General features: G+C 41.0%; 1 protein-coding gene and 1 pseudogene across 3 annotated transcripts in view; both read left to right on the forward strand.

The window, feature by feature from the left end:
* The window catches only part of LOC309629083 (centromere protein U pseudogene), a 385,624-nt pseudogene that overhangs the window by 219,941 nt on the left and 150,045 nt on the right, over positions 1-15,638 (forward strand). The window lies entirely within an intron of this gene.
* The window catches only part of KAT2B (lysine acetyltransferase 2B), a 103,298-nt gene that overhangs the window by 52,135 nt on the left and 35,525 nt on the right, over positions 1-15,638 (forward strand). For both annotated transcript variants that reach the window (XM_082392658.1, XM_082392659.1), the window contains exons 4-6: positions 1,745-1,837; positions 3,124-3,305; positions 10,819-11,010. In XM_082392658.1, coding sequence (XP_082248784.1) covers positions 1,745-1,837; positions 3,124-3,305; positions 10,819-11,010 — 467 coding nt within the window. The remainder of the gene's footprint in view (positions 1-1,744; positions 1,838-3,123; positions 3,306-10,818; positions 11,011-15,638) is intronic.

The raw sequence follows: 15,638 nt of genomic DNA on the forward strand, positions 1-15,638 counted from the left end.
GCCCAGAACACGAAAAGTGTTTAGCTTCTCACAGCTCTGGTCATGGGCGTGAAGGCAAATTGGGTTACCTGGTAGTCACCCATTTTGTTGATCTCAGGATTTACTAACATGTAATTAAGATAAATATGGTAGCTTCCCTTCGAAGGCTGTGTGTGTGTGTGTGTGTGTGTGTGTGTGTGAGACACTGTGTACTTTAGAGAAAAGCCTAAGCTTAAAATGTCTCAAAATAAGATGTTAAAATGAATTCCCTGGTGGTCCAGTGGAATTCATTCCACTGCAGTGGGCGCGGTTTCAATCCCTGGTCAGGGAACTAAGATTCCGCATGCCACACGCACCGCCAAAAAAAAAGCAAAAAGACAAAAACAAACAAACAAAAAAGAATACTAAATTTGTTACTCTTATTACTTTTTTTTTTTTTAAAGTATTTGTTTATTTATTTATTTATGGCTGTGTTGGGTCTTCGTTTCTGTGCGAGGGCTTTCTCTAGTTGTGGCAAGCGGGGGCCACTCTTCATCGCGGTGCGCGGGCCTCTCACTATCGCGGCCTCTCTTGTTGCGGAGCACAGGCTCCAGACGCGCAGGCTCAGTAGTTGTGGCTCACGGGCCCAGCTGCTCTGCGGCACGTGGGATCTTCCCAGACCAGGGCTCGAACCCGTGTCCCCTGCATTGGCAGGCAGATTCTCAACCTCTGCGCCACCAGGGAAGCCCTACTCTTATTACTTTTAATCCACATCTTGGTTGACTAAATATCTTAGGAAAAAAATAACATCAAAGTTTAAACGGGGCTTCTAACCTCCAACTGATGTAGCCTCAACTGTACTGAGCCCTTAACCTCCCCCCAAGGCTGACCTCCTACCTCACCTTCCTGCAAATGCTTTTCCATCCTCTTGTTGTGTTTCATGTTTGTCCTCCCTTCCAGACTCAGTTTATACCCTTCCTCTTCTGTGACATCTTCCCTCGGTAAGGCAGACTTCTGAGCTCTCATCCTCTGGGCTTTGTACTGCACTTACTGCCTTTGCAACTTATTTGGAATTTCTCTTCTTCCAACCTTTTTTTTTTTTTTTTTTCCTTTTGTATGTGGGAAGACATTATGGTATGGCCTGGCCCAGCTCCATTATGTGGCCTCTTTTTTTTTTTCTAATGTTTTGTAATACTTTTATGATATTATTAGTATTAAACAAGACAACATTATTAATATTATTTAGAAATATCGTTAAGACCTAAATTCTGATAAACAAAAAGAGGAAGAGTTGACACATTAAGTAAATTAAAATTAAAAAAAATTATAAAGACCATAAATAAAGCTAAAAGGCAAACAACAGAATGGGAGAAAATGTTTGTAATCTTTTTTTTTTTTAATTGGGGTATAGTTGTTTTACAATGTTGTGTTAGTTTCTACTGTACAGTGAAGTGAAGTAGAGTTCCCTGGGCTATATAGCAAGTTCTCATTAGTAATCTGTTTTATACATATTAGTGTATATATGTTAATCCCAATCTCCCAATTTATTCCATCCTCCTTTTCCCCCCTTGGTGTCCATAAGTTTGTTCTCTACATCTGTGTCTCTATTTCTGTCTTGCAAACCAGTTCATCTGTACCATTTTTCTAGATTAATGTGGCCTTTTTTTCCCAGCAAGATTGTAAGCTTGGAGACTCCATAGTGTCTGTGTGTGTGTGTGTGTGTGTGTGTGTGTGTGTGTGTGTGTATGTGACACTGACTGATTTTTTTTAAATGATTTCCTTACAGCTCTTGAGAAAGTCTATTTTACAAAGAGGAAAACCTGTGGTTGAAGGCTCTTTGGAGAAGAAACCCCCATTTGAGAAACCTAGCATTGAACAGGTAAAGAGATACACGAGAAGCCCCTTTTTTATTGCTTTAAGGCTGAACAAACGTTTTCATTTTCATCCTCATTGCTGGCTTAGAGATGTTCAAAGTCTGTAGGAATTGTCTTGGGCCATTTGGATCAGAAGTGAATACTTAATGTAATAAATGATCTAGCTTGTGTCTCTTAGGGTTGCTGAATGCTCAGAATTCACTGTGTGTTTGGGAAAGAAAAAAATTAGGTAGAGCATGTAGTTCGTCAGAACACATGAAATGGGCTTTTTCTTGGTGTTGATGTTTTAAAATTAAGTCTTTGTCCCTCTGTTTGCACTGTTGAAAAGTCTACTGAGGCGAGGGAATTCAGGAGCAATGTGAAAAACATTGTAAGTCAAGTAAAAAGCACAGAAAAGAAATGAGATTTTGCTTCCAGAAATTGGCTTCCTGGTACATTATGATTCCTGCAAAGAAGCCGAGATTTACTTGGGGAATCTGTTGATATGTATAGACCTTTTCTATTAGGTGTTGTCAGTATCTCTCATCAGTATCAATTTTTTGGCCCATCATTGTTCGCCTAAGTAAATCTCAGATACTCTGGACTGCATTTCTTGATAAGAATAATTACAGAAGACATGATATCAGAAACAAATAAATGTATTTTATCAGTCAGTTTTTCATAGAAAAAACGTTGTCTTCAATCCCTACGAAATAAGAATTCATTGTTCCTTTATTTGAAATTAAATTAGATGGGAGTGTTCTGAAGGAAGATTAAGTTAATCCACAAATCCACAGATTATTTTAAAAGGCCATAATTCTGAATAAGAATTTTCTTTTGGTAGGTTTACTAAAACCGACAGAGTGATAGTAAAAGTTCAAATTCTAGTGGTTTAGTTCAGAAATTAAAATTTTACGAATGTAAAAACATTATATATTTATCCAAGAATCTCATTATATGTGAGCTACTGTGTTGACAGTACAGCAAGCGTTATGCTGCAAAATAGCCATATTTTATTGTTTATGGGGTTTTGACTTTTTCGGTCCGCGATTTTGAATTTTCCTTTAGCACGTCACGATTGCAGCAGGCATAGAATTGCAACTCACAGCCTCTGTGTCTTGTCACTTTTCATAGACTGTGACCTGAGGCATGATTCCTTCTGGGCGTGCCTGTTTTCTAACAGGGAAAAAGGAAGAGCTTTTTGTGAATAGAGAAATGTCTTTTCTTTTGCTAATGACCACCAACGGGGCTGACTATGTGAGTGTTCAGGACTGCACAGCTGCATGAATAAATTGCCTTTCCTCCTTTTAAGGGTGTGAATAACTTTGTACAGTACAAATTTAGTCACCTGCCATCCAAAGAAAGGCAAACAATAGTTGAGTTGGCAAAAATGTTCCTGAACCGCATCAACTATTGGCATCTGGAGGCTCCATCTCAACGAAGACTGCGATCTCCCAACGATGATATTTCTGGATACAAGGAGAACTATACAAGGTAAGCAGATGGCCGGTTCTTATTCTCTGGCCCATAAAGTACATTGCAGACATAACATTGCTACTTGCCTCTGCAAGCAGAGGGTTGCCCGGTTATCACGGGACTCCATCAGTTAGAGAGAACGTCTAATTTAACTCCCCAGATTCCTACTCTTCATTAATAGCATGATGTTTTGGAGGGTGAGGGATCCAAATCATCTAGACCTGAACTGAGCCCTTGAAGTGTGGCTGGCATGAATGGAGACTTCTAAGATTGTACAAAAAAAAAAAAAAGAATGTCAAGTATTTCATTAATAGTTTAATAGTTTTTTATATTGATTACGTGTTGAAATGGTAATATTTTGGAAATATTGAATTAAATAAAATATGTTAAAGTTAATTTCACCTGTTTCTTTTTACTTTTTTAACGTGACTTACTGGGAAATTTAAATGCGTGGCTTACATTTACATGTGTGGCTTGCATGGTATTTCTATCGAGCACTGCTGATCTAGATAATTATACTATGACTCTGTAATTGTTATATAGAGACATCATTACAAAAAAAAAGCAATGACTGTGAATATAATAGTGTTAAAATTTTTTTTTTAAAGAAGGAAAGATCACCATAGTCCCAGCAGCATGGTATAAATAGTATCATTACACATATTGTCTTACAGCCATTGTGCCTTTAAATAGATATTTTCCATTTGTTAGAATGAAAGAAAATACAAAATTTGCATCCTTTTTGTCCCCCATTCAGACGTTTTACTGGTTGTATTACAGTCTGTTGAACTGATGTAATGTAATTTACCTAATCATGTCCCTGTTGGTGGACATCAAACATATTCTTGGATTACACATCCAAGAATTACACATTTTTCTAAAGTGGGAATTTATTTTTATTACTTATGACTTGCAGAATAATAGAATTGACTTAAGAGTCATAAACACGGGCCCTACAAAATAGAATGACTTACATTTATTTTTATTTAAGTAAGACAGGGACTTGTATTATCCATTCTGTTCACCTTTTTTATAGCTTTTCCCATTTATATTTTATAGGCACATCAAGCTTGCTTCAGGGTTTTTCCCCCGCCCCCAATTTAAAATAGGCAGTGTTTTTTGACAGCTCGTAAAGACCAATTGTACCCAGGTTATTTTCTGTAACAGCGGATGACAAAGAGGAATGGGTGTAGTTGAAGATAAGCTTTTCTCTCTGATCACTGACCTGATTTCATGAGTTAAAACCCCCTTTCCCTCTTTTTCTCCCCTTTTACAATATATATAATTTGAGTTATAAAGTATTTTATCTTAATAATTGTAAAGATTTACAGATTTCTTCAAAATCAACTTTTTAAATTATGTCTTCATTTTCACACCTTCATTTCAGAGTTTTATATTAACAATAGTTCCTATAGTATTGTTACTCTTGTTTAAAATGAGTTGAGATAATAGAACTCTACGTGTCTTTTAACTCCATCTGTGAACGATTGACAAAGCTGAATATTTGTCAAAGCCAAATCCCTGAAAATATTTGCCTCTCTTTTTGTCGTTTTTTCTGTCTGTCTTTGTTTGTTTTTTCCTTTGGGCGTGCCAGCTTGTGGGATCTTAGTTCCCTGAACCAGGGATTGAACCCGTGACCCCTGCAGTGGCAGCACGGAGTCCTAACCACTGGACCGCCAGGGAATTCCCAATATTTGCTGCCCTTAAGAGAGGAAAAATTGTTTCATCAAGAAGGAGAATTAATTGTGAAGCAGCATGGGAGTTAATGCTGTATTTTAGAAAACAGAATAAAAATACTATGTAGCACTTTGGGAATTACCAAGAAATGGGCGGCACTTATGAATACTCAAGGAGTCGTAAAAAATAGAAGTCGAGTTCTGGAATGAGCGATGGGTTTGAACCATGGCTCCATCCCTCCCCAGTTCTGTGTGTGTGTTAGAGCTCTCACCTCGCCTCCTGGACCTTCTGTTTCTTCCTCTGCCCGGTCCCATGGCTGTTGTGTGTCCCCTGAAGTGACCCGTGCATGGCGTCTGGCGCACAGCACAGGCGCTGGGAAGATGCTAGTCACGCTTTCCCCCCAACACACGCCCTCCAAAAGCTCAGTCACTGCCAGCGTGCGACTCTTCTGCTGGAGTGTGTGCAGTGGGATGAGAGGGTAGCGATTTGAGGGTCACTTTATTTTTTTTTTAATTTTTATTTATTTATTTATGGCTGTGTTGGGTCTTCGTTTCTGTGCGAGGGCTTTCTCCAGTTGCGGCGAGTGGGGGCCACTCTTCATCGTGGTGCGCGGGCCTCTCACTATTGCGGCCTCTCTCGTTGCGGAGCACAGGCTCCAGACGCGCAGGCTCAGTAGTTGTGGCTCACGGGCCCAGCGGCTCCGCGGCATGTGGGATCTTCCCAGACCAGGGCTCGAACCCGTGTGCCCTGCATTGGCAGGCAGACTCTCAACCACTGCGCCACCAGGGAAGCCCTGAGGGTCACTTTAGAAAGGGCGCCGAGAGACAGCCTCAGGGTCCTGGCTGGCCCCGCCTCCTCGCCCCAGCCGAGGGCGGAAGGGTGGAGTCGGAAGGGTGGAGTCGGACGTGGGGAAGGGAAGCGGCGAGGGCCTCGAGTGAGCGCGTCCTGCAACCTGCCGATTTCTAGGCAGGCCGGAGAGCAGGAGCCTGTCTGAATAATAAGGGAATGAAGGTAGATGTGCCTCCCAAACCGCCCGCCCCCACCCCCACCCCCGCCCCGGGCTTCCCCCCCACCGCCGTGTTGAGGAAGAAAGGGAAGCAGAGAGGAACAACCTGTGAACATTATCAGAAGCGAGACTTGTTTCGACCACGTGGGAATTTAAAAAACCACACGCCGCCGAGGCATGGTGTCTCCCTGATACCATCTTCTCCAAAATAGGTCCTGTTACAGCTGCAGGTACCAGGTGACGTGTCAGTGAACGTCAGGCGCTGGACTGCTGGTTCAGCATGTAATTTATAGCAGTTGTAGCCATTAGCACTGAGGGGCGGAAAACTCGTGGCGTGCACATCAGCATGAAGATGGGGAGAAACAGGATTCTCCGTGGAAGAGAATAGACTCAGAAAACGATTATGTCCCTCACAAAGCTAACCTGTGAGGATCTAGCCAATAAAAAATTAAATGCAGACTGAACAGTAGAGCTGCTTAAATTACTTATCCTCTCTGTTCTGACTTAAGGAAAAACGTAAATATTTTATATGTTAAAAATATCTGGTATAGTAATGTTAAAATACTTAACCTTAATAATTTATATAAGTATAAATTAAGTATACCTTTATACGTCCCCCAGAAATCACTGTGGTGTTGGAAAAAAATCTGGACAAATATTTTGAAATTCCCTGAATTCCATGATGGTGTGCTAATATAATTTCACGAGGAAATAACTGGAAAATAAAGTGTCAAAGGAATACGACTTCTTAAAATACATCTGACCAACAGAATATGCTAAAGGAAAGTGGCAAATAATTAGCTTTAGATTCTCGGTTGTGCAGACCTTCTCAAAATTAGAGGTCATGCCTATATTGGGGAGATGCTTTGTAAGAATACTGAGCAAGTTAGATATAACTAAATTGATTTTGGTGAAACAGTTGTATATAACTACTGCTGTATGAGGTATAGCCTGTCACCATGCTTCCTGGGCATTCATAATTAGGTGTGTAAATCTAGGGCAGTATTTATCATGGAGCGTGGAAAGAACAGTGGATTGGCACTCGGGAGACCTAGCTTCTAGTCTGGTCTCTAAAAGTAACTAGCCTTTTAGTTTGGGAGAACTGGGAGAGGTCACTTAATTCCTGAAAACCTTAGGATTTTCAGTCCAGCAAGTAAGTAGGATGACATGGTCTTCTGCAGTCAAGTTCTCCAATTCTATTCACGTTTTAAAGAGAGCAAGGTGGTTGCAAATCACGATGCCGTTAAGAAGTCAGAGACAGTTGTTTGAACAGTCCGGCAGTTGCACGCCCATGCCGTCACCGTTAGGCGTACAAAGATCCCTGAGCTGTCCTTTCACTTCTTTGGAGAAGACCTGAAACCAGTCGTTTAGGTATAATCTCTTCCTCTAGGTTAGTCTTTGGGGGAGCGTGTGAGTAGTGACAAGGCACACATTCATTCTCGTTTCCTTCTTTCTGTCTCACCACACGCCTGGACTGTGTCAGTTACTAGAGCAGTCCCCGAAACACCACACGCTGACTCATCTCCTGTCTTTTCATACTGTGCCCTTACAGATTTATAAAATAAGATTAGTCTTGCAAGTAAAAACAAAACTAAACTACAAAGTGTAAACTGAGGTCTATAAAAATAATTCTCAGAGGAAATGAATGGCAACCTATTCTTTGAAAATTTTTACTAGATGATAATCTATGCTGCCTTCCTCTACTCTGGGGAGAGTGAATGACCTATTAAGCACTTTGGGACAACATTTTATGATTTTATGATAATATTTATAGCCTATCATTGCCATAGCAGAAAGAGCATCTGTCTTTAAGTAGGGTCTCTGACATCTGTGACCCCTATAGATGGAAATGCTCTTTTAGACACAAAATCAGCACTGCCAAATACAATATAATATGATCCACAAAAGTGAGCCGCATATGTGATTTAACATTTCCTAGTAGCTACAGTTAAAAAAATAAACACAGGACATTAATTTTAATAATGTTTTATTCACCCAATATATAAAAATATTATCGCTTCACCATGGAATCAATATGAACAATTACTAATGATGTATTTTACTTTTGTATTTTTGGTACTAAGTCTTCCAAATCCAGTGTGTGTTTTATACTTACAGCACATTTAAATTCATTCACTAAATTTTAAGTGGTTAAAGATAAATGGGGTTCTACCAAAACAGTAAAGTTTTGTTTAATGGAAAAATATTTCACAGCATTTCCATTTGAAAGTAAATTTTATTTATTTTATTTTTATTTTTTCCTTTATGTATTTTTTAATTTCAGTATAGTTGATTTACAATGGTGTGTTAGTTTCAGGTGTACAGCAGAGTGATTCAGATATATTGATATACATAAATCTATTCTTTTTCAGATTCTTTTCCTTATGGTTTATCATAGGCTAGTTCCCTGTGCTCTACAGTAGGCCCTTGTTGGTTGAAAGTTAATGTTAAATTGATTAAAATTAAGTAACATTAAAAATTAAGCTCTTTGGGACTTCTCTGGTGGTGCAGTGGCTAATAATCTGCCTGCCAATGCAGGGGACACGGGTTTGAGCCCTGGTCTGGGAAGACCCCACATGCTGCGGAGCAACTAATCCCGTGCGCCACAACTACTGAGCCTGCGCTCTAGAGCCCACGAGCCACAACTACTGAGCCCGTGCGCCACAACTACTGTAGCCCGCGTGCCTAGAGCCTGTGCTCCACAACAAGAGAAGCCACCACAATGAGAAGCCCGCGCACCGCAACGAAGAGTAGCTCCCTCTCGCTGCAACTAGAGAAAGCCCGCACGTAGCAACGAAGAGCCAACACAGCCAAAAATTAAATAAATAAATAAATTTATTAAAAATAAAATTAAGCTCTTCAAGAAAACAAACTTATGGTTACCAAAGGGGAAAGAGTGGGAGGGATAAATTAGGAGTTTGGGATTAACATATACACACTACAATATATAAAATAGATAAATAACAGAGTCCTACTGTATAGCACAGGGAACTATGTTCAATATTTTCTAATAACCTATAAGGGAAAAGAATCTGAAAAAGACTTATATATTCACATGTATGTATATACACATATATGTGTATATATAAAACTGAATCACTTTGCTGTGCATCTGAAACTAATATAACATTGTAACCCAACTGTACTTCAGTAAAAAAAAAAAAAAAAAAAGAAAAAAGAAATTAAGCTCTTCATTTGTACAAGTGCTGAGTAGTTACACCTGGCTGGTGGCTATCAGCACAGGTATACAACAATCTTATCATCATAGAGGCTTTATTGGACAGTACTGGTCTAAATCCTTAAATCCTTATATATCTTCCATTGCAGCAGATTGGACATACTTTTAATATCATTAACGTTTACAAACAATCTTATGATAGCCTAAGTCTCATGAAATTGAACTGATGATTATGGTTTGTGATTACATTTGTAGTTTCATAATTAGTTCCCTGGGAGCTGGCCTCCCTTCCACTCCAAATATTTTAACTTCATTTAGTGGCCACAGGCTAACTTCCAGCAAAGATTGGCTTCGAAGGTGATGAATTTCTATATGAAGTGCCTTATGAATTACAAAATCAATGCACCTCCTAGCTTTTTCTACTCCCATGGTCACTGTTTCCGACTTGACAAGATACAGTGCAGCCCTTAAGATGCCCATCTGGGTATCGCGTCATAAAATGACATTTGGGTGTGAATTATTAGGACAGAAAAGTTGAGAGGAGAACAGAAATCGTTGCAGGGTTTTAAGGTTAATTTTGAATCTAGGTGGATGAACTAACACTGATGAAAGGTTTCTTCCCCAAAGATGAAACAGTCCCACCCCATACACAGGAGAACTAAGAAGTAACACAGAATAAGATAAAAAATAAGAAGCGTGAGTAAGTGAATATTGTTCCACTCTTTATTGAGGGGCTGACAGTTCATTGGGGCGTCCTTCAGCAGTTTGGGCACAATGGAGCACGGCCCCCCATCTTCAACGAGATCAGGAAGGCACACAGGGAGGAGAGGGTTTTATTTGGGGAAAGCAGTCCTGTCCTGGAAGCGGATGTTTGGATCTGCTACCAAGGAGCGGGAGCTGGGCAATGAAACCTCGACCCTTGACCCTGGTCTCTGCTGCCCTCTGGGCCCCACTGTGTGCCCATGTTGCTGGGAATTTCAGGGCTTGCATCTCTGGGAGACCCTGGAGAAGGTGGGTCCATTGTGGATGGATGCTCATTTTCTAGCTTCTCTTGGCTGAACGAGCTTTCTCAATCATATGCTCTACGTAGCCCGTGTGCCCCAGAACTGTGACCAGGTTTCAGGAAAGCCCTGGTTTCCCTCTGGGTCCCGGGAACTCCTCCAGCCGTGTGCAACGCTGAAATGCATTTTTGACTTTGAGTCTGAGTCATTGAAAACGTACCTAAGCCACAGATGGTGGAAGCTCATTACTTCCTGCGTTTTGACTGAGTTTTGAACAGTCTTGAAGATCTTTATCTTCCCACCAAAGCTGTGGAGGTGTGTGAATGCTGCGTAGGCATTTTAAAGAAGCCTTAAATTTTACTTAGAGGATTAGATGGGGGAGTTCTTATTCTTCTACAAAAGGGACTTCCTCGGTTTCCCCTTTAATTCCTCCTCCTATTTAAAGGATGCTGCAGAATGGAATGATTCTAGTAGAATCGGACCCAAGTGGCTATGGCAGGGTGAGCTAACCTAATTCCCACGTTTTACTAGCTGGTGGTGATACTTCTGCTGGTCACTGCAGACCCGGTTTCTCCTGCTGAGGTTGAGGATACAGAGTAGCCATCCTTGGGTGTTCCACATGGTCTGGGGCTTAAGGGATACTGATGGCGTGCTCTCCTCTGGTTGCAGGTGGCTGTGTTACTGCAACGTGCCCCAGTTCTGTGACAGTCTGCCTCGGTACGAGACCGCCCAGGTGTTCGGGAGAACCTTGCTCCGCTCTGTCTTCACCGTGATGAGACGACAGCTCCTGGAACAGGCGAGGCAGGAGAAAGACAAACTGCCACTCGAGAAACGGACTCTAATCCTCACCCATTTCCCAAAGTAAGGGAGTGCTCTTGTGGGTCTTTGTTTGATGCAAGGGCTTGAGACTGATGGATGCACACAGCAAAGCCTGCCTCAGTGACACGATCAGGAGGGGTAGGAAAGCGGGACCCCATCCTTCTCAGCTCCCTCTGGGAGGCTCCGTGGGTACTTTCCAGCCCATCTGAGATGAGTTTGACTCTGTGCGACTGCTGCCTCAGCCTCGCCTCATCCCACCTGAGTCTCATGAGGCAGGGGGGTGGGGGGATGCTTTGTTTTGTATATTCGGCGGCCAGGATGCTAGTGGGGGCTGGGAAAGGTGGTGCAGAAGCAATTTCCATCTTCCCAGAAGTGGTGCAGGAGAAGTCACGTGGCTGTTTCTTCCGTCCCACGTCTCCAGCCATTTCCTTTTTTTAATTTTTTGGCCCACCATGCGGTACATGGGATGTTAGTTCCCCGACCAGGGATTGAACCCACGCCCCTTGCATTGGAAGCACGGAGTCTTAACCACTGGACCTCCAGGGGAGTCCCATCCAGCCCTTGCTAAGATTGGCGGATCAGTCCCGTCTCAGCTAGAGTGAACTAGACCCCAAGAGCGGGGCCGGCCGGGAACAGAGAGGCCTCCTGCAGAATGATCTTTGTGCCTCTGTACTCAGTTTCTTGCAGAATGTGCATGCTCTTGTGCACTTTGCTTCTCGCACCTGCCAGAACTCCAACATGTGAATAATCATTTAAATATTTTTCAAATACATGAAACGTGTCAAAGGGATAGGAAGTTGCAGTGCCACACCATTGGCCTTGGAAATGAATTTTCAGTGCGAAGAACCCAAAATTTAAGCTAAGAGGCTGGGTGCTGGTGAGAGCCTGGGGACGCAGGTGATGACTTGTCACGGAGCAGTGACAGGAAGGAGGGAGTTCATTCTGCCTGGAGTAGCACTGGTTTGCGGGGGTGGAAGGTATCATTTGAAAAGGCATTCTAGGTCTGATAGGGTTCTGCCAGGGAGAACTGCGAGATAGCAGAGTTTCAGAGAGGAGCCATTATATTATAGTCTTTGAGCAAAGACTGATGAAATCCTGTTTTATCTGAGAAACTGGATTTTTATTATTGTTACTATTTCTGGTTTACCCAATTTGTATCTCAGGAAAGATGATTTAATTTTTAAAAATAAGTGAGGCCCAAAACAACAACAAAAATGGTTTTCTGATGAAAGTGGACCGAACAAATTTTTTTTTTTTTTTGCAGTTTAACACGAATCTCAAATGTTAGGTAGAGGATAATTCTAATGAGCTTTAGCTGAACGTCCAGTATTTGCACATAAGTCCTAGCCACCTGATTTTCAGTATTTCCTGAAGGCAACCAGCACACGAGACTGAGGCAGGACATGGACCCTTTGGTATCCTCCAGGGAGGAAGGTTCAGAAGCACTTAAACTGCAGTTTGAATGTTGCCCCTCAATGGGTAATGAACTCTGGGCAAGTTCATGTATTTCAGTGGCTGCCTTTTAACTGTTCTAAGCTTCTTTCCATAGAGAGTAAAGCAGTTTTCTTATTTCTCTATTACATTTGCCACATAAGTAGCATTTCATGTGTTCAGATTATAGTTGTCATTCTGTCTCTAAGCCAAGGGACAAAGAGGACCCCTCTCCCCTCCTCCCCCACACCTTTTGTGGTGCTTAAAGAGAAATTTTAATTACCTTGCATAGTAGCAATTTTTTTTTTCCCATAGCAAACTCATTTTGCTTCTTACAGATATTTGCTAATTATAGTGTTTTGTTCGTTCAGCCCATAGTTCTGGCATGCTTATGCTGTTCAGCTGAAAAATCAATGTTGCTTTCTTTGTATCTCTGTTACTAATGGTAGGGTAAAACTACCACCCACTTCTCCTTTTAATCCCTTTTCATTGAATCTGACAACATTTGAGGCTGTTAGGGATTTATACGGGCAGATTTGGCGGCAGAATCTCATATTGAAGCCGGAGGTGCCATTTGGATCTTGGGCACCAGCTCAAGGCGAGGGCTGCAGACTGCTTCTCACACCTGGTGAGGTCGCCGTGATTCTCAGATGCATCTTCAGAGCTTACATCCTTATCTTCCTGCTCTTCATATGTTGCCCTTTCTTCTGCTTGGCTTTAACGTGTGCCTTTCCCCCACGCCACCCCCATCCACCTATTTACACGGTTGTTTTTAAAAACTTTAGTATGTACATTTCATTCTAAAAGTGATAAATGGACATGTTGATGAAAATTTGATTCACAGGGAACAAAGGAGCAAAAGACCACTATAACCCTACCACTGTGATATACTTTTTGTGCTTTTAGATATTTCAATATTTTCTCCATGTATAGAACCTATGATTCTATACTAAGAGAAAACACCTTTCTTCCCGTCCCCCCAAATAACTCAAAATACAAAAACAATCTTTTTAGTTTTCTGGAAATTAATTCAAAAAAGTTGAGAAGTATTTACTCATAAAAAGCTGATGAAATTTGGGCCAAAAACAGCAAAAATCTATGGCATTCTTGAATGGACATAACCCCTTCAAACACCCTAAAACCCAGAGCAGCAGGTGTGGTGGAGGTAGCAGGATTGGGAATGCCCATGAAAACCACGGTTTTAAGCTGAGGAAGCTGACTTGATTGGTAGCAACATGCTAAATACCAACACCCAGGGAAGATTTCAATAAAAAGAGCAAACTCTGTAAGAAATGAATGGGGAAATAGAGTTCTGCTAGCCTAAAGCTACAGTCCAGGAGAGAGAAATTCCTCAGATTAAGTCCAAGTAAATTATTCAAAAACAAAATCCCCAACAATACAACAAACTTCAGGGGAAAAAAAATCAGAATCCAAATTTGCTAAGGTATATTTTGTAAAATGCACAGTTTTTAACAAAAGATTATATGATGTACAAAGAAAAAAGGAAGTAATATCTATACTTGGAAATTGAAACAGTCTAAAGAAACTGTCTCCGAGTGGGACCCGCTGTTAAATTTAGCAATGATTTTAAAGCAGATCCAATAAATGTAATCAGATTATATTGAACGATGCTATATTCAAAGAACTAGATGAGAACATGACAAGGCCTCAACCAATAGTGGACTGTGATAAAGAATCAATTTATTGTGTTCTTTTATTCTACATACAATTTTGTATCCTCTGTATATAAAACAAGTGTTTTCTCATAGCATTAGATGAGCCTGTTCTTTATTTTATTGAAATAACTAAATATATGTATATATATATTATATAACACACACATGATTATTTTCCTAAATTATTAATGGCATTCTTCTTTGGTGAGTCTCTTTAGGGCTTTGTGAAGTGTTCCCATTATATAATTACTGATAAAGAAGGAGCCTGGAAAAGGAAAGGAAATTTACTTCTGTGATAAAGGGCAGTTGGGGAAATCTTGAGGGCTGTGTGAGGTGAAGGCAGGGTCTGCTTAGCAAAAGGGGGAAATGCATCAAGAACCTTCCCTCTTGTCAGCAAGGTCAGAATGTGATCTTAGTAAGGATTTTTATCTCCTGTTGCTGTCCGTCTTTCTGTGTTAGATAAGAAGCATACTAAAGTGTTTTAAAGCATAAGTTAATGGTGGCTTGCTTGGCAAAAGGTGACTCATGTCATTTCTGTAAACCATGAATTACACAACTGAGTGCAGGTAGATGTTCACGCAAATGGTACCTTATTCTTAAATCTTCTGAGTATGAGCAGCAAGTCAGAAGATCCTCAGGACCTTTCCCCACCTGTCTTCACTTCCAAAAACCCAACCTCTCCCACCCCGAGACCTTCAAAAGTGTTGCCGGATTTGATTAATGAGAAGACTAGTGGCACTTTCAGTAATTGTGATGCTGATGATGATGTGAATGTATGTCCTTGATCAGTTATCCATACTTGGTATGTTTCTCAGTTCAAGTTTTAAGGTAACTTGACACCTTTATAAAGGTAACATAACACATGGACTATACATTATCATAGCTTTAAGGGCGGGGGCAAGTCCCCCGAAGCAAATCCATTTATAATTATAAAGACTATAAGTAGTCTTATGTATGTTTTGTTGCCAAATGGATTAGGGAAAATACTTTTTTTAAGGGCTTTTGGATTTCAAAATTTCAGAGACAGGATAGTAGACGTATACAGTAGCTAACCTTTATTACATCATTGCAGTGTAAACTTCTTGAGGGCAAGACGAGGTTGTGTTCCCTCTGTCCTCCAGCACCTGGCACAGCACCTGGCATGTGGTGGGCATTCAGTGTTTGTTGAGTGAATGAATGAGCACTTCCTAAGGGGTCAGCACCATTTGAAGCATGGCATTAGTGTACTCCTCACTACCACCTTCTGCAGGAGTTACTGTTGATATTTCCATTTTATAAAAGTGGAACCAAGGAAGAGGAAAGTTAAGAACTTGTTCCAAGGTCACACAAATAATAAGTGGTGAGCTTGGTAATTGGATTTTAGAACCCAAGCTCTTAGCCATTATTCTATACCCCTCCATGAGAATTAATGTGCCTTAAAAAGAGGCTTTCAGGAAGACATTCCAGTACCAGAAGTATAGATTTGTGTTGGTATTTTAATCATAGTTCTTCTATTTTGGGGCACATAAGAACTGTCCAAGGTACTTATCAAAAATCAGTTGCCCAGACCATTCTTCCAGACTC

The sequence above is a fragment of the Balaenoptera borealis genome (genome assembly GCF_965194805.1).
Source record: "Balaenoptera borealis genome assembly, chromosome: 5".
Classification (NCBI taxonomy): domain Eukaryota; kingdom Metazoa; phylum Chordata; class Mammalia; order Artiodactyla; family Balaenopteridae; genus Balaenoptera; species Balaenoptera borealis.